General features: G+C 36.3%; 1 protein-coding gene across 1 annotated transcript in view; it reads right to left on the bottom strand.

Annotated features, from left to right (window-relative positions):
- KLHL4 (kelch like family member 4) overlaps positions 1-6,074 on the bottom strand; it is a 57,902-nt gene extending 51,828 nt beyond the window's left edge. The window contains 2 exon segments of the mRNA XM_053579045.1: positions 5,424-5,560; positions 5,911-6,074. Coding sequence (XP_053435020.1) covers positions 5,424-5,560; positions 5,911-6,053 — 280 coding nt within the window. The 5' untranslated portion in view covers positions 6,054-6,074.
- Between the last annotated feature and the right edge of the window lie 17,928 nt (positions 6,075-24,002).

Here is a 24,002-nt window from a genome sequence, read left to right as displayed (position 1 = left end):
CTTGCCTGGGAAGTTGTGGCAGATGGATGTCACACATTTTTCTCCTTTTGGTAAACTTGCTTATGGCATATTTGCATAGATACCTATTCTGGCTTTCTTGTGGTTTCTGCCTGTTCCGGAGAAGCTATCAAGGATGTTAAAGCACAACTTTTGCATTGTTTTTATGTTCTTGCAGTTCCCAAGTTTACCAAAACAGACAACATCCCTGCCTACACGTTTAAGGCCCTTGCTTCTTTTATGGGACAGTTCTCTATCTACCATTCTTTTGGCATTCCATACAATCCTCAGGGCCGAAACATTGTAAAATGGGCTCATGCACACTTGAAGGTCCAACTGGAAAAAATTAAGAAAGGGGAGTTATATCCCCTGACACCTCAGAATTATTGCTCTCATGCCCTTTTCGTCCTTAATTTTCTTTCATTAGATCAGGAAGGCTGGTCAGCTGCTGACCGCTTTTGGCATCCCCCTCCTGGTTCCTTCCCCTTGGTTAAGTGGAAGGACGTCCCTCACAGGACAGTGGTTTGGTCCTGATCCAGTGCTCATTTGGGAACGAGGGCATGTTTGTGTCTTTCCAGAGACCACAGATGTACTCTGCTGGGTTCTGGAGAGGCTCCTCAAGGCAGCATGGGTTCCCTTACAGTGAACCCAGTCACCTGATTCCCTCTCTCAAGAAAATGAAACTCAAGAATCCCAATCCCCCTCACCAAGCCCATGCAGCAAAGGGGCCCTCCAGGCAGTCTCAGAAAACCTGGTCTGCTCAGATCCTGACTTGGGGACAAGTGAAGTGGCTGGCCTCTCAGGTGGAGGACCTAGTCCAGAGGCAGGGAACAGTACCCACACCTGATCACCTTTTTTGTGTCTATGTTAGTACTGCTAAAGTTGCAGTTTGGCCTAGTGGGAGGGGAATCCTACTGGGCTTATTTCCCTGATCCCTGTGGCTTGCAATGATCCTAATGTGCCAGTTGTTGTCAATAAAACCACTTTGTTTGGACCCCCTGATGGGGAGCCCATTGTTACTCAATGGACCCTCTATAACAGGCGTCCTCAAACTGTGGCCCATGGGCCACATGAAGCCGTGTGAATTGTATTTGTTCCCGTTTTGTTTTTTACTTCAAAATAAGATATGTGCAGTGTGCATAGGAATTTGTTCATATTTTTTTAAACTATAGTCCGGCCCTCCAATGGTCTGAGGGACAGTGAATTGGCCCCCTGTTGAAAAAGTCTGAGGATGCCTGCTCTATAATTATACAAGGTCCTCTGAGCGAATTCCTCTGTGTATAACTCATTGTGTAAGTCACACAGACTGTTTATAGCTAGCCATGAAACTGTGCAAGATCTTGGGCCACTGCAACACCTGCACTCCTGCCAGCTCCAATCCAATACTTCCTTTTTCTGAGTGGAACGTGACTTTTTACAGGTTCCCATAGCTGCAAGCCATCACAGCAGGGGTATCTGCCCCAACCTCTTTACCTTCCTACCGTCATTAGGGCATGGACATTTTTTTGATGACTTTCCCCTGTGGAGAGCTTGTTCTTATACCCCTGGAGCTATCCACAAGATTTTTGGCACCTCCTTTTCTGTGTACAACTGGTCCCATCTCTTGTTGGCTGTTGTGAATGAAGCCAGGTCCCCTTCTTTGCCACTCTTAGTGGTGGGGCAACACCTCTAATCAGCAGGGCCAGTGGAGACTAGACTATAACATTTTTTTCTTCCCTTGGAGGTCAGTTGCAAACAGGCCTTTGGTGAGCTGCCACTGCCACTGACCCAAAAACTTTCACACATTCTACTGTGGAAGAAAAGGCTAATAAGCAAACCTTGTATCTCAAAGCATGTGTAAAACACTTCTATGTTTTTTTAACCAGTCCTTTAAACATTGCAATGAAGCCTCATATTTTTCCAGAGGAAGGCTCTGTGGTTCTGGAGCAGAGTATGTTGTCACTTGCACTAATTGTACCTTAACTAATTGTCTTTCCAACACCCAGCAGTACTAGGATATTGTTTTGCTGCACCAACCCCCTTTTGTTATGATTCTAGTACATGCAAATGGCACTTGGTATGCTGATCCTGGGTATCAAGTTTTGCAGCTATTAGTTGAGCAGCTTAAATGGCCAAAGCATTTTTTAGGCATTCGAATTGTTGGAATTATTGCCCTTGTAAGTACTGTTGCTGCAGCCACTACTGACACTGTGGCCCTTAGTCAATCTATACAGACTGCTCATTATGTAAATGCTTTTTCTAAAAATGTCTCAACTATTTTGGGCATTCAGGAAAAGATCAATCGTAAAATTGAGGAAAAACTTAACGCTCTTGAGGAGGTGGTCCTGCTTCTAGGACAACAAGTTGAAGTCCTTAAGGCCCATTTTCTTCTATGCTGTCACACAGAGTTTGAGTGGATCTGTGTTACTGCCTATAAGTATAATATCACTAAGTGGAGTTGGGATCATGTCCAGTGCCACTTTCAGGGCATTTGGATTTCTAAAAACTTTTCAGTAGATATCGCTGCCTTGCATTTGCATACTCAGTCTATTCAAAATGCCCATTTACAGACACTGTCACCACAAGAGGTGGCCACTGTAGGATAATATTTAGAAACAAACATATCCTACATAAAGCACACAAAGTGAATTCAGTGTGAGTTTAAAATGACTTGCTTTTCTTCCAGAGGCTTAAGAGACTTTGACCCCCCTGGGTTACACACAGTTAGGCTTTTTTGGAGTTGTAAATTCCTTAGGCCTTTTCTCTGAAGCTGTACACTCCATGAGGCCTGAGATCAAAGGGCATGCTGCCCTTCCTCAGAGATACGGGGAGGATTGACATATGTTAACAACATATTGTCAGAGGTCTATAGGTACTCTGCCCTGAAGGAAAGACACAGTCATTACTTCATACTGAGTAAACTGAGTAAATGCTTGAAGATATTCTTCTATTAACACTGTTCCCCTGTGGCTACTTTCTTCTTTGTGATCTTCCTTTAGATACCTGCTCAGAAATTAGTCAATGTTTAGAAGAAGAGGTTTACTACAAAGTTGATTGTATTTATATAACAATATATTTCCTTTCAAGTCAAATTTCAGATAAATAAAATAAGATAATGATGAAACTAATGGATAATAGATTAAGTGTGTATGAGACTGGAAAAGTATAAAACCAAAACCTGGAATAAAGATTTTTTCTACATGCCATTTCATCTCATCTAATTGTGTGTAGTCTGTTTCTTGATTTAATAATTACAGAAGCGAGTTTACACCCACAGCAAAGCTAGCTGCTGTTCGTTCATGTCTCCAGTCACACAACAGCCACAGCTATAAAGCAGGTTTTTTTACTAACTTTATATCATCAACATATTTCACTTATATGATATATGCCTTTATTGGATTGGTGATAATGGTTTTGATCTTGTGGTGTACATTTCCTGCAGCCCTCTGGAGAGCCTTCACAGCAGTCCAAGGATTAAAGGTTAATCTTCACTGCATCCACTTAGAAGGAAAAGGAGGGTGAGCTGTTGGTACCCAAACTCCTGGAAGACAAGGCCACCCAGTTTGAGGAAATGTAATCCAACCAAGGACTGAGTCAAACCTGGCCTCAGCAGTTTTCCTATTATGGCTGGCTTCTGAACCATATTAGAATAGAGCCATGCTCCTTTAGTCAGCAACAGACTGCTGAGAATGCTGTTTTGTTCCTAGGATGTTTTTAATCAAGTTAGGCAATTATGACATGATCATGCTTTTAAGCTACTGTACATAAAAGCTGTGCAATAAAGCTGAGATTGCTTGTTCCTATTGAGGAAAAGCCCTCCTGATCCTGCTATTCTCTGTCTTTTTTTTTCCATCCCATGTTGGTCTGTTCCCAGGGTATCTAATAACCTTTGCCAGGTATGTTCTCGCAGCTAATAAACATATGAAAAAGTGCTCATCATCCCTAATCAACAGATAAATGCAAATTGAAACCACCCTGAGATATTACCTAACCACAGTAAGATTAGCCCACATCACAAAATCCCAAAGCTGCAGATGCTGGTGCAGATGTGGAGAGAGGGGAATTCTTTTACACTGTTCGTGGGACTGCAAAATAATATAGCTTCTTTGGAAGGATATATGGAGATTCCTCAAAAATCTCAAATTAGACCTCCCATGTGACCCCATAATCCTACTATTAGACATCTACCCAGAAAAAAAGAAATCATTTTACCATAAGGAAGTCTGCACTAGAGTATTTATTGCAGCTTAATTTACAATTGCCAAGATGGGGTATCAACCTAAATGTTTATCAAATGGGGAATAGATTAACAAGTTGTGGTACATGCACATCATGGAATACTATTCACTTATAAAAAAAGATGGTGACTTCACATCTTTTGTAATATCCTGGATGGAGGTGAAACACATTTTTCTTAGTGAAGTATAACAATAATGGAAAAACAATTATCCAATGCACTCAATATGAATCCACCAGATAATCTAATTCAAACTCACATAGGAGAAAAACTCCATTTCAATTGAAGTTGGGGGAAAGGGTAATGAGGGAGGGGTATGGATAGGGGTGGGGATGTTTGACACACCTTTTGTGTGTGGTACATAACGACAAGAGGGACTCTACCTAACAAAATCAAATATTTGTCCTGGTTGTTTGTACCCTCAGATTAACCTGAAATAAATTTACTTTTCAACAACAAAAACAAAAAATGTTGCCAAAGGGAAAAAGTAATTTAAAATAAAGTGAAAACACAATAATGTCTTTTGAAAAATATTAATATTTAAAATATATTAGCGATTACATAGTTTAAAACTATTTAGAATTATAGGCTTTAAAATTATTAAGAATTGCAGCAGTTTTTATTCATTAATGGAAAATGTAAGAGGAGCACTCAGATTCAAAAATTCTTTTAGGAAATATTTAAGCAAAAATGTTTAAAAACTTCATTTTGGAGAAAACCAGGAAGTAATCTTTTAGTGTTTAGAAGAGCCTAAGAATATATAATCTAATAAATATATTAGATAAAGATCTAATAAAGGTCAAAATACATTTTGGCCCCCAATTTATCCTTTGTTTTATAGTTTAAGTAAATATAACTTAATTTTCACAAAGGAAGAGATTAACTCAATTTTTCCTGTAGACTTGGGAGATACTACTTTCACTTTCCTTTTTCCAAACAAAAATGTGCCCACACCATGCCAGAGAGACATGTTCTTGTCTGCTTGTGACAAAAAGCTCTCTCCTCTCATGGAAAATATTTTATAACATATTGTTTCTCTTTTATTCTTTTAAATTATTGAATTTTTAATCCTGACTGTGACTTTTTACAACCTTAAGAAAGTAAATTAACTGGACTACTCTTCAGTTTTCTCACTTACATAGTGGACATAATAATACTAATGTGTTTTATATAATGCAGGATTATTGTAAATTAATGTCAAGCACTTAACCTGTGTAAGCATACTGCACCAAGGAATTAAGTGAATATGGATATACTCCTTTGATCCTGACCTCTTCTTGTTTGCCTTCAAGCACATCATTAGTAAACATTGCAGCAAAATAATCAGACACTGCACTGAGAACCAATCTGTAAATAGGAATGTTTCATAGAAACTCATTTCAATACATAATTTTGCTAAAAAGCATGACATGCATTCAGTAAATTTGAAACACTAGTGAATCCATTTTCTAGATAAAACTTTCACAATTCAGCTAAATGTAATGAAGTCAGAAGTAAGTAAATTGATCCTCATTCAGAGGTTTTGTCTATGCTCTTTTACTTCATCTATTTCTTCATATATACATCATGTATGCTAACACTTTTCAATATAGAGAACTACAAATATATTTTCCTCAGTCCAATTTATAAATGATGTATTGATTTGATCTTATTCATACTTTGTCCACCAAACATTTTGTATGCATAAATATACTTACCGATATGCTGGAATTTGGAGGTGTCGGGCAATGAGTAGCACATCACACACCTGTTTCTCTTTCAAGTATTTCTCCATTTTAAAGAGAGTTTGCTCTGCATGGTTTATAGGTTGAATCTGCTCCTCAGATCTGATGACATTCATTTCTTCAAGGTATTGTGTATCTAATCTTAAAATAGAGTAAGAAACTAAATCTGATTTTTCACATCACTTTGTAAAAACTGCAATTTTTTCTCCTACTGAATGTGCATATTTCCAGTGGAAATTTAAACACAATAGCAGCCAAAAGAAACATGTTATATTGAAGTAAAATTAAAATTTACTTTCTAATTCCTAAATATTTCACTAAGATTTCACTAAGATATACACCTAATCTTCCATTAAAGTGAAGTGTCACGGCATATATTTATATCTGGAATGGAACCATAACTATATACAGTTAGCAGGGCTAGGCGACATTGACAGGGACAGTGATGATTATTACATGATCAACATAAATGCTGAGGAAATACCCACTTTCACTGATTTCTATGGGCACAATAATTATGTAATTAGGCAGAAAACCCCTACACCTAATTCAAAATACTTTAAAAATGCTTATTTATTTATTTATTTTATTTTATTTATTTATTTATTTTTGAGACAGAGCCTCAAGCTGTCGCCCTGGGTAGAGTGTCATGGCATCACAGCGCACAGTAACCTCCAACTCCTGGGCTCAAGCAATTCTCTTGCCTCCGCCTCCCAAGTAATTGGGACTACAGGCACCCGCCACAACGCCTGGCTATTTTTTTGGTTGCAGCCACAATTGTTTGGCGGGCCCGGGCTGGATTCCAACCTGACGAATCGCCTGCTTGAGCCACAGGCGTTGAGCTAAAATACTTTAAAAATTTTTATTATGTCCTGGGCGGCGCCCGTGGCTCAGACGGTAAGGCGTCGGCCCCATATACCGAGGGTAGTGGGTTCAAACCCGGCCCCAGCTGAACTGCAACCAAAAAATGGCTGGGCGTTGTGGCAGGCGCCTGTAGTCCCACCTACTCGGGAGGCTGAGGCAAGAGAATCACTCCAAGCCCAGGAGTTGGAAGGTTGCTGTGAGGTGTGTGATGCCATGGCACTCTACCGAGGGCCATAAAGTGAGACTCAGTCTCTACCAAAAAAAAAAAAAAAATTATTATGTCCTGAAGTATCTTTTTGTGTTGCTCCTTACATATCAGAAATATTTCTTGAAGAATTTCAAGGCTAAGAATTCCATAATACAATTTGTAATGTCAATCCCATCAAGAAACTATACTTATTTCTACACTTATTCTTAATGTTTAGGTGAATGTGATGATTATGGAATTTACAATGATGAAAGCTGTCTGCTTGTATTTTCTACATCACACAGTGGTGGAGTTCATATATCAACACCTACATCACATAATGGTGGGATTCATATATCAACACAAGCACATACCGGCTTACAATCAGTACATTATTAAAAATGTAATGTTTGTAAGAAAGCACAAACATTTTTGTTACTTTTATTACTTCCAAGCAGCATATTATAACTATGAGGTAAGATTATTTTCATTTTCACTTATCCCCAACACAGCCTTTTTTTGAGTACAATTTGTCCAAGGTGATACTATTATGTCTAATTCAAATAAATTATTCTGTTGTAAATATTTTTAAAGTTTTTATGGGACATACAGCCACATGGCTCTACAGAGGATTAAATGAAATACATGAAAATTTTCTTTATAGTTGTTAAGTCTTAAGATGTATTTAACTATCAGGATGTAGTTATTTCCATCTTTTTAATTTCCAATTTTAAATATATTCTAAAAACTTGTCTTAAACTATTATTTCTTTAATTAACAGACTTTAATTTTAGAGGAATTATAGAATTGCAGAAAGTTTTTATCATTTATTTATTAATTTAATCTATTGTTAAGAGTAAAATGTCATTTATTTATATCAGTATCAACTCATAGATATTTCTTTTATACCGTGGGCTATAATGCAATACTATTTTATTTTGTTGTTTAAATTATTCCAGCTTAGGTCATTGGGAGGTGTTGCAGTTGGCTCCTGTTATCCCTTTGACATATGGAATACTCATAAGGTTATTTTTTAAATTTCCTTTCTGGCATTAAACTATGCCATGGCCTTATCTTTTGTATAATTAGCTGTTTCTTCAAGGAGTTTTACTTCCTTGTTTAGAATAGTTTTAGAAATCAAGACCTGGGCTTGCTGTTACTGGGTGTCATTCATTTTAGGCTCCGTCAGCTGACAGAGCAAAGTAGTCTGATATTAAAATTTAACTGTCACTTTAATGCACAAGTAGTCTTTTGTGTTTCATGACTGCTTTTTTTTTTCTTAGAAAGAGTCTAAATTTAGGATGGCACTAAAAACTGAACATGTGAATGTGAATTGAAAGCCCAAATAAAAACCAAATCAAGACAAAAAAAGCAAAAATCAGTTGCCTCAAATACAATTATTCTTCTCTTAAACACCCTTAGTTTTGTACTATATACAAGCCACATAATGTTTTCTAAAGAAATGTTTAGTATTCAAAATTGACTCATAAATTGACAGGCTAAAGATTATATTAGGAATTTTGCTATAAACACTTGGAGATACAGTTCACATACTTACTGGAAATGTGTTTACTGACTGGTTCCATAAATTTGTAAGACTAATGAAAATATTTTGGCAAATGATAAACTAAATCTACATCTATGAATACATATAATAAAATGTGCATTAAAATTCTACATGAAAAGCATCTTGTGTATGATAATATGGATTGGATATGTGAGTGCACACTCACATACTATACATCTCTCTCTCTCTTTCTGTCTCTCACACACACGTGCACACATACATATACACACACACACACATCCCTCTTCATAATAACAGATCTCATTGTCTCAGTTCTGTTTTTTTAGGCCTTCCCATTTGAATCTGTCTCTTCCCTGATTTCTATGGCATTTTATTTATTTTCCTCCCTCCCTCGCTCACTCCCTCCCTCCTTTTCTCCTTTCATCTCTCTCTCTTTCTCTCTCCCTCTGTCTGTCTCTCTCCCTCTTCCCTCCATCTCTCTTTCTCTATATTTTTATCTCTTTCTTTTTTTACTGGTCTTTCTTTTTCATCTAATTTCTTAAACGGTGGGATCTTGGAGGTTGTACCCTTAGCATTTTCTTTGCTCTTGAAATTTAATCCACTCTCATTACCTTTACTACCATCCAAATGTAAATTGGTTCAAATCTTTATAACTATCTTCTCTGCTAAGCTATAGACTCATATTTCCAATTTCCAACTTCCAACCTGGCATTTTTATAAGAAAATTTATGTCACTTTTAACTCAATGTGTCTAAACATTAACTCATTCTTTTTCTTCTAAACTTTGGAGTTATGCAGTGTTTCTTCCTCTCCCTTGTGCTGCATAAATATTTTTCATGATTTTTCCTATGAAGTGGTTCATTACGTGACATATGGTGAAAAGAACATGAAATTTGGATTAACTTGTTAGAGTCAAGCCATATTTCTGCTACTACTGGGTCTCTGATGATAAGGTTTTTCTCAAGCTGTACATGTTCTATTGCATTCCTTTGCTCATAATCTCTTGACCTCAGTCATCTGTAGGTCTGTAGGCCCCTACCATTTTCATTCACTGTGATACCCCCTTATGTGGCTTTCAACTGAGATCCAAACTATGCTAATGTTTTTCTAAGAATGCTGAGTCAGGTTCTACTTAATTCCCTAGGGAAGCCTAAAGACAAGGCAGAACATCCATAGTTTTCTTTGCACTTTGGGAAAGAAAATTGATAAATGAGCCTGCTCATTTTAACCCCTGAAAGTGAATATGGTTAAAGGCAAGAAAAAAAAATGCCACACAATTTCCTACTGTTTTGAGTATGGCTTTTTAATAAACATAGACTTTTTTTTCTCCATTGCTAGATATCCTTGACTAGTTTCTAGAGTGCCTATGAAGCTATTTTAATCAGTCCATAGTTGTTTATTGGATGTTTTCTATTGGAGAATGAGATGCATAGAACTTTCTAATCTGCCATTTTGCTGACACCACAGAAGCTACTGTGTCTGGTTTTTATTTTCATAAGAATATTGTAGGTTCCTGTGTTTTTATATGTACCAGTGAAACAGACATTAGAAAAGTAGTCCTTTGGGATTTTGTATAATGTGAAATATTTAGAAACAAATTTACTTTGAGAAATAATAGAAGGCATTGTCTTCAAAATTGGCATTACTAATTTTGCACTCTCTTTGGAAAGATATTTGGTAAGATGAATATAAAAGTAAAATACATACTGTATAAATGCATTCTTGGGGAGACTCAGATAACCCTCCTAGTTCTGAAGTAGAAAATTTATGTATAAATATATAAAGAAGTGTGCCTTTTACCACAGTTCAAATGTTATAAATGCACATAGCTAGTGATGGTAACAAACAGTACATAACTCAATATTTAGGCATTTTTCTTTTTTTCTAAAATCTTTTGTAATATTTTTCTAGTTTTCTTTTTGTTGTTGTTGTTGCTTTTTCTTGTCAGGAATCTGCCTTGTTTTTCAGGAAAGCCATGGTGTTAAATGGAAATTCAGTCTTCTAACGGTGCTGCCAAGTTCACCAAATTATTACAGAAAAGGTAATTTTTCTCAGCAAGTGTATATTAATCTTCAGGGTAAAAATAATTTCTATGTTTTTGTACATGTTGATGCTTCACTACATAAAAAGAAACCTACTAAAAGTTCAAAAGAGATCTTTATTTCTTAAAGAAAATTTTTGTATCAATACTTTTTGAGGGTTATTAAGACTGAATTTATAATAACTCACACTTGCATATGAAAAATGAAACAAAACTTTAGGCTATGATGAAGGAGGGAGGGGGAGGGATGAGGAGACGGTGGGAGGGATAGTAGGGTATAGTAGGGGGACCACAACTATGGAGCACATTGCAAGTACAAGTTGGTTCTATCATGTGTAGAACACAAATGTCCTAATGCTATAAACGGGTAAATGAGATGAAAGCTATGCTGATTAGTATGATGTAAGCACTCTAATCTGTATAAATAATCAACACACTGAAATGGGCATAAATGTATTTATGATCTATGTACAAAGGACTTAATTAAAAAAAGGACTGATTCCTGGCACATGGAAGATATTCAATAAATGCCTTATGAATATATTAATTTATGCCCATATTTAATGTTAGTGCAGTTTGAAGTTTCCTACATTTATTAGGCTAAATGATATTAATCCAGAAAATGAAAATTGTTAGGGAAAATGTTTAAGACTACCTCTGATGACTCCTGCACTTAGAGGGTAGAAAAATGAGAATAAAGAGAACAATTTTGAAGTTTAGGTGAGAGATGAAGTTGTAGAACTGATTAGGAAAGTGGAAGAGTAAATTGACTAAGAACATGTGCTAAGATTATGTAGCATGACAGGCCCAGTTAAATTTTGTGGTCACATTTAGAATTATACCAGAAGTATATTTCATGTTTAACTTCTTAAATATATGCACAAAATATTGGCAAGCTACTTTTAACCTGTTTTTTTTTTTTTTTCCTTGAAAAACAACATGGAAGATGATCAGGTAAGAGTATATGCAGGTAAGTGGTTTGGATGATGGTATATGAAGTGTAAACTCAATTAGAAGGGAAATGAGGACATGAGAGATGTTAGATGGTTAATGGGCTGACACTCCCAATAAGGCTGAACAATTTCTTGAAGAAATGAGCTACCTAGGTCAGAGATAGTGGTCAGAGTTGCTTGCTTGATCTTAATGCTATGGAGCATATGTAGTTGCTGCTGATGATAAGATTTTGAAGTATATCTAAAAAAAATTGGAAGCTGAGTGAGGGTGAACATTATTGGAGATGAAGGAATGAGAAACTAGGCTGCTGGAAAGAGCATCTCCTCAAATATCAGGTCTGACAATTAAGCTTGTGAACTCATCCTAGAAAAAGTGCTGCATACCTCATTGCTGAAAACCATCACAGTCACCTTTGAAGTACTCTCTCTGGGAAGTTATGGATAAATGCCTGAGGCTAATCCACCCTTCAAAGGAAATTTGTAATTCTTTATCTGAAATAACTGTAAAAGTTGTTGTATTAACCTTGATGTCCTGAGTGCCATCAAAACGTCTTTTTTAAAATATTTTCTTTATCTTACGAGAAGAAAATCACTGAGATCCAGATCAAGTCATTAGAGAGGGTTCTTCAACACAGTTGTTTGTTTACTGGATAAAAACTCCATCACAGACAGTACCATGTAAGCTGGTGCAATGTTATGATGCAAGCTGTTACATCTTGAATGGTTGGCCAAGATTTTCAGTTAAGATTTTCCTAACTGTTTCTATATTGATAGGGACTTAGTCTGCTAGACTTCTCACAGTCAGCTGATTATTTTGGTGTACAATTTGACAATTTTTTCAATGTTCTCATCAGTTCTTTTTGTTACTGGCCAACCTGACATCTCTTCAATACTGACACTTTCTCTCCTCTCACAAAAACTTTTAATCCATTTGTATATCGCCATTTTCTTCATGGTATTATTCCCATAAACTTGGACTAAATTGTCCTTGATTTCACTTCCACTCTTTCCAAGTTTAACAAGAAATTTATGAATGTCTGTTCGTTACTATAATGCAAGGTCTGAAATTCTCACAATGACATACAAAAACACACAACAACAATAATGGCTTGGCACCCATAGCTCAGTGAGTAGGGTGCCAGCGACATATACCAAAGGTGGCACATTCAATCCTGGCTCCAGCTTGCTAAACAATAATGACAATGGCAACAAAAAAATAACCCAGCATGGTGGCAGGCGTCTGTAGTCCCAGCTACTTGGGAGGCTGAGGCATGAGAATCGCTTAAGCCTAAGAGTTTGAGGTTGCTGTGAGCTGTGCTGCAACAGCACTCTACTGAGTGTGGCATAATAAGACTCTGTCTCAAAAAAAAGAAAAAAATAATAATAAATGCTACTCATCAAGACACTGTCACATGTTGACATGAACATAACTGGGACATGGTAATATACCAAGGTTACAAAACCTTACAAAATTATTTGTACATACTGCCAAGGTAAGCACATGGTTGCAAGTTCATGAATTTAATTGTCAAACCTCTTATTAAGATTGCCAAAATGAAGGAGATATGGTAAAACAGGAAAGATACATAGTAGGCCAGGAACAAAAATTACCAAGGAATCAAGGTCCATAAACTACATGAACATACTATTACTAATTTCAGGGATCTATAATTTCCAAAAAGCATTTGGAGGAAGTTTTGCATAAGTCCTCAAATATCCCTCCATAATACCATAGTCATTTTTCAACTCAGCCCATAATGTTCTCTTCTTTCTTGCTTTTGGAAAAATTTATTGTTTAGATATTTTATTTTATTTTATTTTACTTTATACCTTAAATCATTTGGCTTTCTATCTGTCTGTAATATCACTATTCAAGTGTAAAAGCTATATGATGGAGAAAATAAGTTTTACCTTTTTTTGTATTCATAATGCCAATAAACAACTGACATAGAATAAATATTTGTTGATGCCATCATGAACTAAGTTCCATGAAACATGTTACTATTACTGAGTCAATTTCACACTTTCAATTTCTTTATAATTTAATCTTTGTAGGATATATTTGTCAATAAATTTACTTCTTTTTCAGTATTCTTTAATTTGTTGGCATATACTTGTTCATAATAGTGTCTGAGGATCCTTTGTATTTCTGAGACACCAATTGTCATGTCTCCATTTTTATCTCTGATTTTTTTAATATTTAGATTTTTTTTCATAGTCTAGGTAAAGGTTTGTTGATTTTGTTTACCTTTTCAAATAAATTAACTCTTAATTTTCTTCCTGTTTTGAAAGTTTTAGCCTCTATCTTGTTACTTTCTTCTCTGAGAGTTACAATTTCCTTTTTTCTAATAATTTGGAGATTATATATTTCAGTTCTGAATTTTACTAAACAATTGAATAACAACCAATATCAATTTTCCTTTGACTACTACAAAATATTGAATAAGAGGGAATATTTCCAAAGTAATTTTAGAGAAAAGCATTACTTTGATTTCAAAACAAGAAAAGAACCACAATAATTAAGTAAAGTAAATAAACTGCAGATTAATATCTCTGATGAACATATACACAAAACTTCTCAATAAGATACTAAACACATTATAACTTATCATACACTATGATCCAATAGGATTAATCCCAGGGATGCAACAATGGTTCAAAATCTATTAATGAATAAGTGTGATATACTACATTAATAAAAATAAAAATATGACTATTCCAATAGATTCAGAAAAAAATTGACAAGATTTGACATCCCTTCATAAAAGTTCTCAACATATTAAGAAAATAATGTATGTACCTCAATAACATAAAGATGTATATGAAAAACTGATAGCTAGTATCATCCTAAATAAGTGAAAACTAAAATCTTTTTACCTAAGATTAGGAACAAAGCAAGGATGCCCACTTTTACCATGCCTGGTCAATACACTACTGGAAGACCTATTCTGAGCAATCAAGCAAAAGAATGAAAAATAAAACACATTAAAATTGGAAATGAGGAAGTGGAATATTCCCAGTTTGTAGATGAAAGTACTTTATACACACACACACACACACACACACACACACCCACACACACACACACACACACATATAAACTCAGAAAAATACCTCAAAAATATGCTACCACTAACAAGAAAAAAATCAGTAGGCTTTCTATATGCTAATAGCAAAATATCTAAAAATAAATCTAGGAAATGATTCATTTACATACACTATAAAATATAAAATATCTAGGAATATGTGTAAGCAAGAAGGAAAACTATCTCTACACTGAAAAAACAAAACAAAACTATAAAACCTTGCTGAAAGAAATTTAAAAAGGCACAAAGGGAAAGACATACTGTGTTCTTCAAATGGAAGAAATAATATTGTCAAATCAGCCATAGTACCAAATGTAATGTATAGATTTAATTCAATCCCTAAAAAATTCCACTGAAATTCCTCCAGGTACAAAAAAAAAACAACAAAAAACATAAGATTGATATAGAAACATGGAAGACCTTTAATAGTGAAAACAACCTTGAACAAAAAGATCAAAGCTGGAAGCATTATCTACCTGATTTCACAACATACTACCATGCTAATAAATTGTAGCCCCCAAATCATGATATTTCTATAAAAAGACATATATAGGCCAATGGAACAGAATAATGAGCCCATCAATCAAGTCACACACCTGCACCCTATGTTTAAAAAAATTCCAAAAACACATAGTTGGAAAAAGACCATTTCTACAATAAACCAACTGGAAAAATTGGATATGTACATTATAAAAATGAGACTATACTGCTGCTTCTCAATATATCTGCTTCTTACCAAAAATAAATACAAAATGTATTAAAGACTTAAATACACATATAAAACTCAACCTATGCAACTATTAGAAGAAAACCTGGGAAATGCTTTAAGACATTGTACTGGGAAAGCATTTTTTTGTTTTGCATTTAAAAAAGGATTCCATTACTTGGAGAAAGAGGTACAGTGGACAAGAAGGGGAAGAGGGCTGGACTATCTCATCAAGAATACATAACACACACAAAATGCTGGGTTTTAGGAAGGTTCTAAACAATTTTATATGGCATCCTATGAATAAACAAATATTATAATATAGCTTGTCAACAGCACAGTTAGGCAGATATGTAGCTGTGTAAATGTGCTTTCTAAGAGTTTTAATAAGGTTCACTGGAGGGAAGAATTGACTGAGGTTCTAAACATCTCTCTTCTGTGTTCTCTGTTGCTTGGAGTTGGTATTCTTAGAAATGCTGTTTGCCACATGTGGAAACTCACCAAGGTGAAGAAAACAGCTTATCTTAGAAAACAGTAAAACCCAGATTTAAAAATAGTATCAGAATTGAGCTGGGTTGAAATCATCCGGATTAGTAGTTTACACTTTAAGCCGGAATCTAACTTAGAGATAGAAAACTTGCTTTGATAGTTAAAGAACATCTGCAAGATTTTAATAGTTCAAAGGCTCAATGCAAATAACTAGTGTCACTTTAAAATAAGTACCACCAACTGAGGCAGGTTAGCAGAAGTATATTGAAATACCAGAAATAAACATTCTACTCTTGTTTGTCTAGGGAAAAATCATTTGGAGATCTATGTTCATTTCTTATTTTTTTTCTTTTAAGACACATGTATTTTTTAGTTACATTTAAGATATATCTTCATCCCTAAATAAAAACCCTTGACTAAAATATTTCTAATACCTAAAAAACTTTAAAATCTAATACTTCTCAAAAACTTGCTTTTTCTTTATTTTTGTTTATTCTGAATTCCACCAAGCTACTAATTTTCAATATTAAGCAGGCATAATTAGACATTAAAAAAGAAATATCAAAGACATTAACCAATAGAAGAATATACCATGCTCATGATGGTTAAGAATCAACATTATTAAAATATCCATGTCACCCAAAGTGATGAAGAGATGTAGTGCCATCCCCATCAAAGCACCAGTGTCATACTCTGAAGAACTTGAACAAATAGTCCTTCATTTCATATGGAACCAGAAAAAACCCTGATAGTTAATTCATATTTAGAAATAAAAACAAATTTGGGTTTGTAGTACAGACTAAAATCTGGTATGCTGATGCCCCCAGCTTTATTTTTATTACTAAGAACTGCCTTAGCTATGCGGGTTTTTTTCCAGTTCCATACAAAATGCAGAATCATTTTTTCCAAATCTTGAAAGTACGATGTTGGAATTTGATAGGAATGGCATTGAATAGGTAGATTGCTTTGCGAAGTATAGCCATTTTAACAATGTTGATTCTTCCCATCCATGAGCATGGTATGTTCTTCCATTTGTTAATATCCTCTGCTATTTCCTTTCTGAGGATTTCATAGTTTTCTTTATAGAGGTCCTTCACCTCCTTCGTTAGGTATATTCCTAGGTATTTCATTTTCTTTGAAACTATGGTGAAGGGAGTTGTGTCCCTAATTAGCTTCTCATCTTGACTGTTATTGGTGTATACAAAGGCTACTGACTTGTGGACATTGATTTTATATCCTGAAACATTACTGTATTTTTTGATGACTTCTAGGAGTCTTGTGGTTGAGTCTTTGGGGTTCTCTAAGTATAAGATCATGTCGTCAGCAAAGAGGGAGAGTTTGACCTCCTCTGCTCCCATTTGGATTCGCTTTATTTCCTTGTCTTGCCTAATTGTATTGGCTAGTTGGGATGAAATGTTCCGTAGACGTCTTTTAAGTCCAGATATTGAATGGTTAAGTTTAAATCTAAGATTTCTTTGCTTAGCTTCTTTTTGGAGGATCTATCCAGCACTGCTAAAGGGGTGTCGCAATCTCCAACTACTATGGAACTGAAGGAAATCAAGTCGCTCATGTCTGTTAGAGATTCTCTTATAAATTCATGTGCATTCTGGTTGGGTGCGTAAATATTAATAATTGAAATCTCGTCATATTGAGTATTACTTTAAACAAATTTGAAGTGTCCATCCTTATCCTTCCTTATTTTGGTTGTTTTAAAGCCTATTTCATCTGTGCATAGGATTGCAATGCCTGCTTTTTCCTGCTTTCCATTTTCCTGGAGTATAGATGACCATCCCTTCAACTTGAGTCTATATTTGTCTTTAACATAATGTGAGATTCTTGTATGCAGCAGATATCTGGCCTGAGTTTTTGTACCCAGTCAGTCAACCTGTGTCTCTTTAGAGGACAATTTAAATCATTCACATTAATTGAGAATATTGGTAAGCCTTTCAAGTGTCCGGTGGACATTTTTAATCCTTTTGCAAGTGTGGAATTTGGAATTTGATCAAAATTTTCTGAGTGGCTTTACTTTTGTGGTGGAGGATTATGCTGGTCTTTATGGAGGATAGGCCTGAGAATATCCTGGAGAGCTGGTTTAGTTATGGCAAATTTCTTCAACATGAGAATGTCATTAAATTATTTAATTTCTCCGTCATAAATGAAACTCAGTTTAGCTGGGTACATGATCCTGGGTTGAAAGTTATTTTATTTTAGGAGATTAAAAGTCAATTACCATCCTCTTCCAGCTTGAAAGTTTTCATCAGTGAGATCTACAGTTATTCTAATATTCTTCCTTTTGTAGTTGATGGTTTTCTTTCATCTAACTGATTGCAGAATTTTCTCCTTCATATTAACTTTAGTGAAATTGATTATGATGTGTCTGGGGGATGTTTTATTCGGGTTGAGTGATGCTGGAGTTCTGAAACTGTCTGCTATCTGAATTTCAGAATCTCTTGGCTTGTCTTGAAAGTTCTCTTTCATAATCTCATGGAGTAGAGAATCTGTGCCTTGTGAAGCCACTTCATCACTTTTGGGTATTCCTATAAGAAGAATATTGGTTTAGTTCAGATTATCCCAATGCTCTCTGAGAGAGTGATCTGTTTTTGCCCTCCATTTCTCTTCCTCTTTGAGAGTTTGGGAGCATTCAAAAGCTTTATCTTCAATGTCAGAAATCCTTTCTTCTGCTTGGTCCATTCTGTTACTGAGGGATTCTACTGTGTTTCTCAGATCTTTCAGGGTTGCAACTTCTTGTCTCAATGTGTCAAAATCTTTGGTCATTTGGTCTTTGAATTCGTTGCATTCTTGAGACATCTTTTGGGTTACTGCTCGGAATTCTAATTCGATCTCATTTGCTATCCAGATTCTGAATTCGATCTCTGACATCTCAACTATTTGTATGTGAATGGGATCTTGGGTTGTGTCTGCCCCATTGATCCTTGGGGGAGTTTATCTACTCTGATTATACATATTGCTAGAGTATTTCTGTTGATTTCACCTCATGATTGTTTTTCCCCATTGCCTCTGGCCATCCTCAGATTTGGGGAGGTGTCTTTCCAAGATTTGACCCCAGCAGGATCACTCTATTGTTGCTGGATCTTTGTAGGGAGTGACCCTGTGTAGCTCCTCTGGGGATGCCCCAGCCAGGCTTTCCTGGCTGTAGGAGCAGCTCCAGAGTGTGACACACCCAGATGCGGCAACATGGCAGAGGGTGGTGCACATGGTTCTAGGAGTGCCTGGCTCCCAGTCACTTTGGCACAGAGGGCCCAAGTTTCCAGCAGTTTCTGGCCAGGTGAAGGGCTTTACAAAGAGGCAGTGAGAGCTCCAGAGGGCACGTGGCTACCAGTGTCCCTGGCCCGACGAGTGGGCCGGTGTGGAGGCAGGGAGGGTATAGGTGGGAAGACTCCAAGTTGCATGGCTCCCAGAGTTCCTGGTCAGGGCGTGGAGACACCCAGCGGGTGTGGAGTTGTGGCAGTGCTAGTAAGGAAGTCCAGGCAGGTGCCGGTCCCAGGTCGTGGTGGGTTGCGGCACAGCTCTTCGAGAGGTCTGGCGAGTGGCGATCACAACGAAGCACTTCCGTAGGTCCAGCGGGTGCCTATTGTTGGTCACACCACAGCTCTTCCGGAGGTCCTGCGGGTGCCGATAGCATGTAACTGTGCAGCTCTTGCAGAGGTCTGGCGGGCGCTGATCACGTGTCCTGGCATAGCTCTTACACAGGTCCGGCGGGCTTCCTTTAGTTATTTAACTTTTATAAAACCATAACCGTATAATATATGTGGTACAATGTGATGATTTGATATAAATGGTGAATTCTTAAATCAAACTGATTAACATAACCATCACTCCATTTATTTTTTGTGGTAAGACATTTATAATGTACTCTTAGTTGTTTTGAAATGCACCCTTACATTGTGCACATTAGATGAGATTCCCACCAAATATCCTGCCTCAGCTTGCCCAGCCCCTTCATTTGCCCTCTCTCTCTTTTCCCCTCCTTTTTTTTTGGACTGTAGTTATCTTTTATCATATGTAAGAATGTATAAGAGATTGTATATTCTTTTCATAATAATATAATAATATTGAGTACATTGGATACATTTTTCCATTCTTGATATACTTTACTGAGAAGAATATGTTCCAGCTCAATCCAAGTAAGCATAAAAGATGTAAAGTCTACATCTTTATATGGCTGCATAATATTGCATGATATATATATATATATATATATATATATATATATCAATTTGTTTTTTTTTTGTTTTTTTTTTTTTTGTATTTCTTCCTTTTTATTTCTGGTTCATGGGATGATTCCCTGCAGTGATTGCATTTCTTTTTCTTTCTTTATTTATTTTTATTAAATCATAGCTGTGTACATTGGTATGATCATGGGGCACCATACACTTGGTTCATAGATCATTTGACACATTTTCATCACACTAGTTAACATAGCTTTCGTAGCATTTTCTTAGTTATTTTGCTAAGACCTTTATATTCCACATTTACTAGGATTCACATATACCCTTGCAAAATGCACTGCAGGTGTAATACCATTAATCCCCTTCCCTCCACCAACCTCCCCCCTCCCTCCTCTCCCTTTCCCCCTTCTCCCTATTCTTAGGTTGTAACTGGGTTATTACTTTCATGTGAAGGTCCTACATTAGTTTCATAATAAGGGTGAGTACATTGGGTACTTTTTCTTCCATTCTTGAGACACTTTACTAAGAAGAATATGTTCCAGCTCCATCCACGTAGACATGAAAGAGGTAAAGTCTCCATCTTTTTTAAGGCTGCATAATATTCCATGGTGTACATATACCACAATTTATTAATCCATTCGTGGATCGATGGGCACTTGGGCTTTTTCCATGACTTAGCAATTATGAATAGGGCTGTAATAAATATTCTGATACAAATATCTTTGTTACGGTGTGATATTTGGTCTTCTGGGTATATGCCCAATAGAGGGATTATGGGATTGAATGGCAGATCTATTTTTAGATCTCTAAGTGTTCTCCATATCTCTTTCCAAAAGGAATGTATTAATTTGCATTCCCACCATCAGTGCAAAAGTGTTCCCTTTTCTCCACATCCATGCCAACATCTCTGGTCTTGGAATTTTGTGATATAGGCTAGTCTCACAGGAGTTAGATGATATCTCAAAGTAGGTTTGATTTGCATTTCTCTGATGATTAAAGATGATGAGCATTTTTTCATATGTCTGAAGGCCGTGCGCCTGTCTTCTTCAGAGAAGTTTCTTTTCAAGTCCCTTGCCCAGCCTGCGATGGGATCCCTTGTTCTTTTCTTACTAATGCGTTTGAGTTCTCTGTGGATTCTGGTTATTAAACCTTTGTCAGAGACATAACCTGCAAATATCTTCTCCCATTCTGAGGGCTGCTTGCTAGCTTTACTTACTGTGTTCTTGGCTGTGCAGAAGCTTTTTAGTTTGATCAAGTCCCAGTAGTGTATTTTTGAAGCAGCTTCAATTGCCCGGGGGTTCCTTCTCATAAAAACTCACCCAACCGAATTTCTTCAAGGGTTTTCCCTGCACTCTCCTCTACTATTTTTATAGTTTCATATGTTAGGTTTAAATCTTTAATCCAGTGAGAGTCTATCTTGGTTAATGGTGAGAGGTATGGGTCCAGTTGCAGTCTTCTACAGGTTGCCAGCCAGTTCACCCAGCACCTTTTGTTAAATAGGGAATCTTTTCCCCACTGAAAGTTTTTAATTGGCTTGTCAAAGATTAAATAACGGTAATTAGCTGGATTCATCTCTTGGTTCTCTATTCTGTTCCAGACATCTACTTCTCTGTTTTTGTGCCAGTACCATGCTTTCTTGATCACTATCGATCTGTTGTATAGTCTGAGGTCTGGTAGCATGATTCCTCCTGCTTTGTTTTTATTTTTGAGTAAAGTCCTGGCTATTCGAGTTTTTTTCTGATTCCATATGAAACGAAGTATTGTTTTTTCAAGATCTTTAAAGTATGACAGTGGAGCTTTAATGGGGATTGCATTGAAATTATATATTACTTGGGTAGTATGGAAATTTTAACAATGTTGATTCTTCCCAACCATGAGCATGGTACATTTTTCCATTTGTTAACATTCTCAGCTATCTCTTTTCTTAGATTTTCATAGTTCTCTTTATATAGCTGTTTCACGTCCTTTGTTAGATAAACTCCCAAGTATTTCATCTTCTTTGTCACTACTGTGAATGGGATAGAGTCCTTGTTTGTTTTTTTCTTTTTTTTTTGGATTTTGGCACGGGCTAGGTTTGAACCCACCACCTCTGGCTTATGGGACTGTCGCCCTACTCCTTGAGCCACAGGCGCCGCCCCTTAATTGTTTTTTAACTTGACTATTTTTGGTATATATAAAGGCTACCAATTTATGAATGTTGATTTTGTAACCTGAGACACTGCTGTATTCCTTGATCACTTCTAAGAGTTTTGTAGTAGAGTCCCTAGTGTTTTCCAGATATACAATCATATCATCTGCGAAGAGCGAAAGTTTGATCTCTTCTGACCCTATGTGGATACCCTTGATAGCCTTTTCTTCCCTAATTGCAGTGGCTAAAACTTCCATTACAATGTTAAAGAGCAATGGAGACAATGGGCAGCCTTGTCTGGTACCTGATCTGAGTGGAAATGATTCCAATTTAACTCCATTCAATATGATATTGGCTGTGGGTTTGCTGTAGATGGTCTCTATCTGTTTAAGAAATGTCCCTTCTATACCAATTTTCTTAAGTGTTCTGATGATGAAGGGATGTTGGATGTTATCAAAAGCTTTTTCTGCATCGATTGAGAGGATCATATGGTCTTTGTTTTTTCATTTGCTTATGTGCTGGATTACATTTATAGATTTACGTATATTGAACCAGCCTTGAGTCCCTGGGATAAAACCGACTTGGTCACGATGTATGATTTGTTTGATATCTTGCTGGATTCTGTTTGTTAGAATCTTGTTGAATATTTTTGCATCTATATTCATTAGTGATATTGGTCTATAATTTTCTTTTCTTGTTTGGTCTTTTCCTGGTTTGGGGATCAGGGTGATGTTTGCTTCATAGAACGTGTTGGGTGGTCTTCCTTCTTTTTCTACATTTTTGGAACTGTTTGAGTAATATAGGTACTAATTCCTCTTTAAAGGTTTCGTAGAATTCTGACGTAAAACCATCTGGTCCCGCGCTTTTCTTTTTGGGGAGATTTTGTATGGTTGATGTTATTTCTGAACTTGATATCGGCCTGTTCAACATTTCCACTTGATTTTGGTTAAGTCTTGGAAGGTGCTGTGCTTCCAGGTAACGGTCAATTTCCTTCAGATTTTCGTATTTCTGAGAGTACAGTTGCTTGTAATATTCATTAAGGATTTTTTGGATTTCTGAGGAGTCTGTTGTTATTTCGTCTTTGTTATTTCTGATTGATGAGATTAGAGATTTTACTCTTTTTTTCCTGATTAGGTTGGCCAAAGGTTTATGTATTTTGTTGACCTTTTCAAAAAACCAGCTTTTTGATTTATCGATCTGTTGTATTATTCTTTTGTTTTTCAATTTCATTTAGTTCTGCCCTGATTTTGGTTATTTCTTTTCTTCTACTGGATTTGGGGTTGGAGTATTCTTCCATTTCCAGTCTCTTGAGATGTTCCATTAAGTTGCTTACTTCCTCTCTTTCCGTTCTCCTGAGGAAGGCTTGCAATGCTATAAATTTCCCTCTTAGAACTGCCTTTGTGGTGTCCCAGAAATTCTGGTACTTCGTGTCTTCATTGTCGTTTTGTTCCAGAAATTTGGCAATTTCCTTCTTGATCTCATCTCTGACCCAGCTATCATTCAGCATAAGGTTATTTAACTTCCATGTTTTTGTATGTGTATGTAGATTCCTGTTGTTACTCATCTCAAGTTTTATTCCATGATGGTCCGAGAAGATGCATGGAATAATTTCTATTCCTTTAAATTTACTGAGGTTAGACTTGTGACCTAAGATGTGATCGATTCTGGAGTAAGTTCCATGGGCTTATGAGAAGTATGTGTATTCAGTTTTGTTGGGATGAAATGTTCTGTAGATGTCTGCTAAATCTAAATGCTGGATGGTTAGATTTAAATCTAAAATTTCTTTACTCAGCTTTTTGTTGGACGATCGATCCATCACTGCCAGAGGAGTGTTAAAATCTCCGACTATTATAGCGTTGGAGGAAATCAAGTTGCTCATGTCTGGTAGAGTTT

Source organism: Nycticebus coucang, chromosome X (assembly GCF_027406575.1).
Source record: "Nycticebus coucang isolate mNycCou1 chromosome X, mNycCou1.pri, whole genome shotgun sequence".
NCBI lineage: Eukaryota > Metazoa > Chordata > Mammalia > Primates > Lorisidae > Nycticebus > Nycticebus coucang.
The sequence above is the reverse complement of the archived record's forward strand: the minus strand, read 5'-3'. Positions and strand labels throughout refer to the sequence as shown.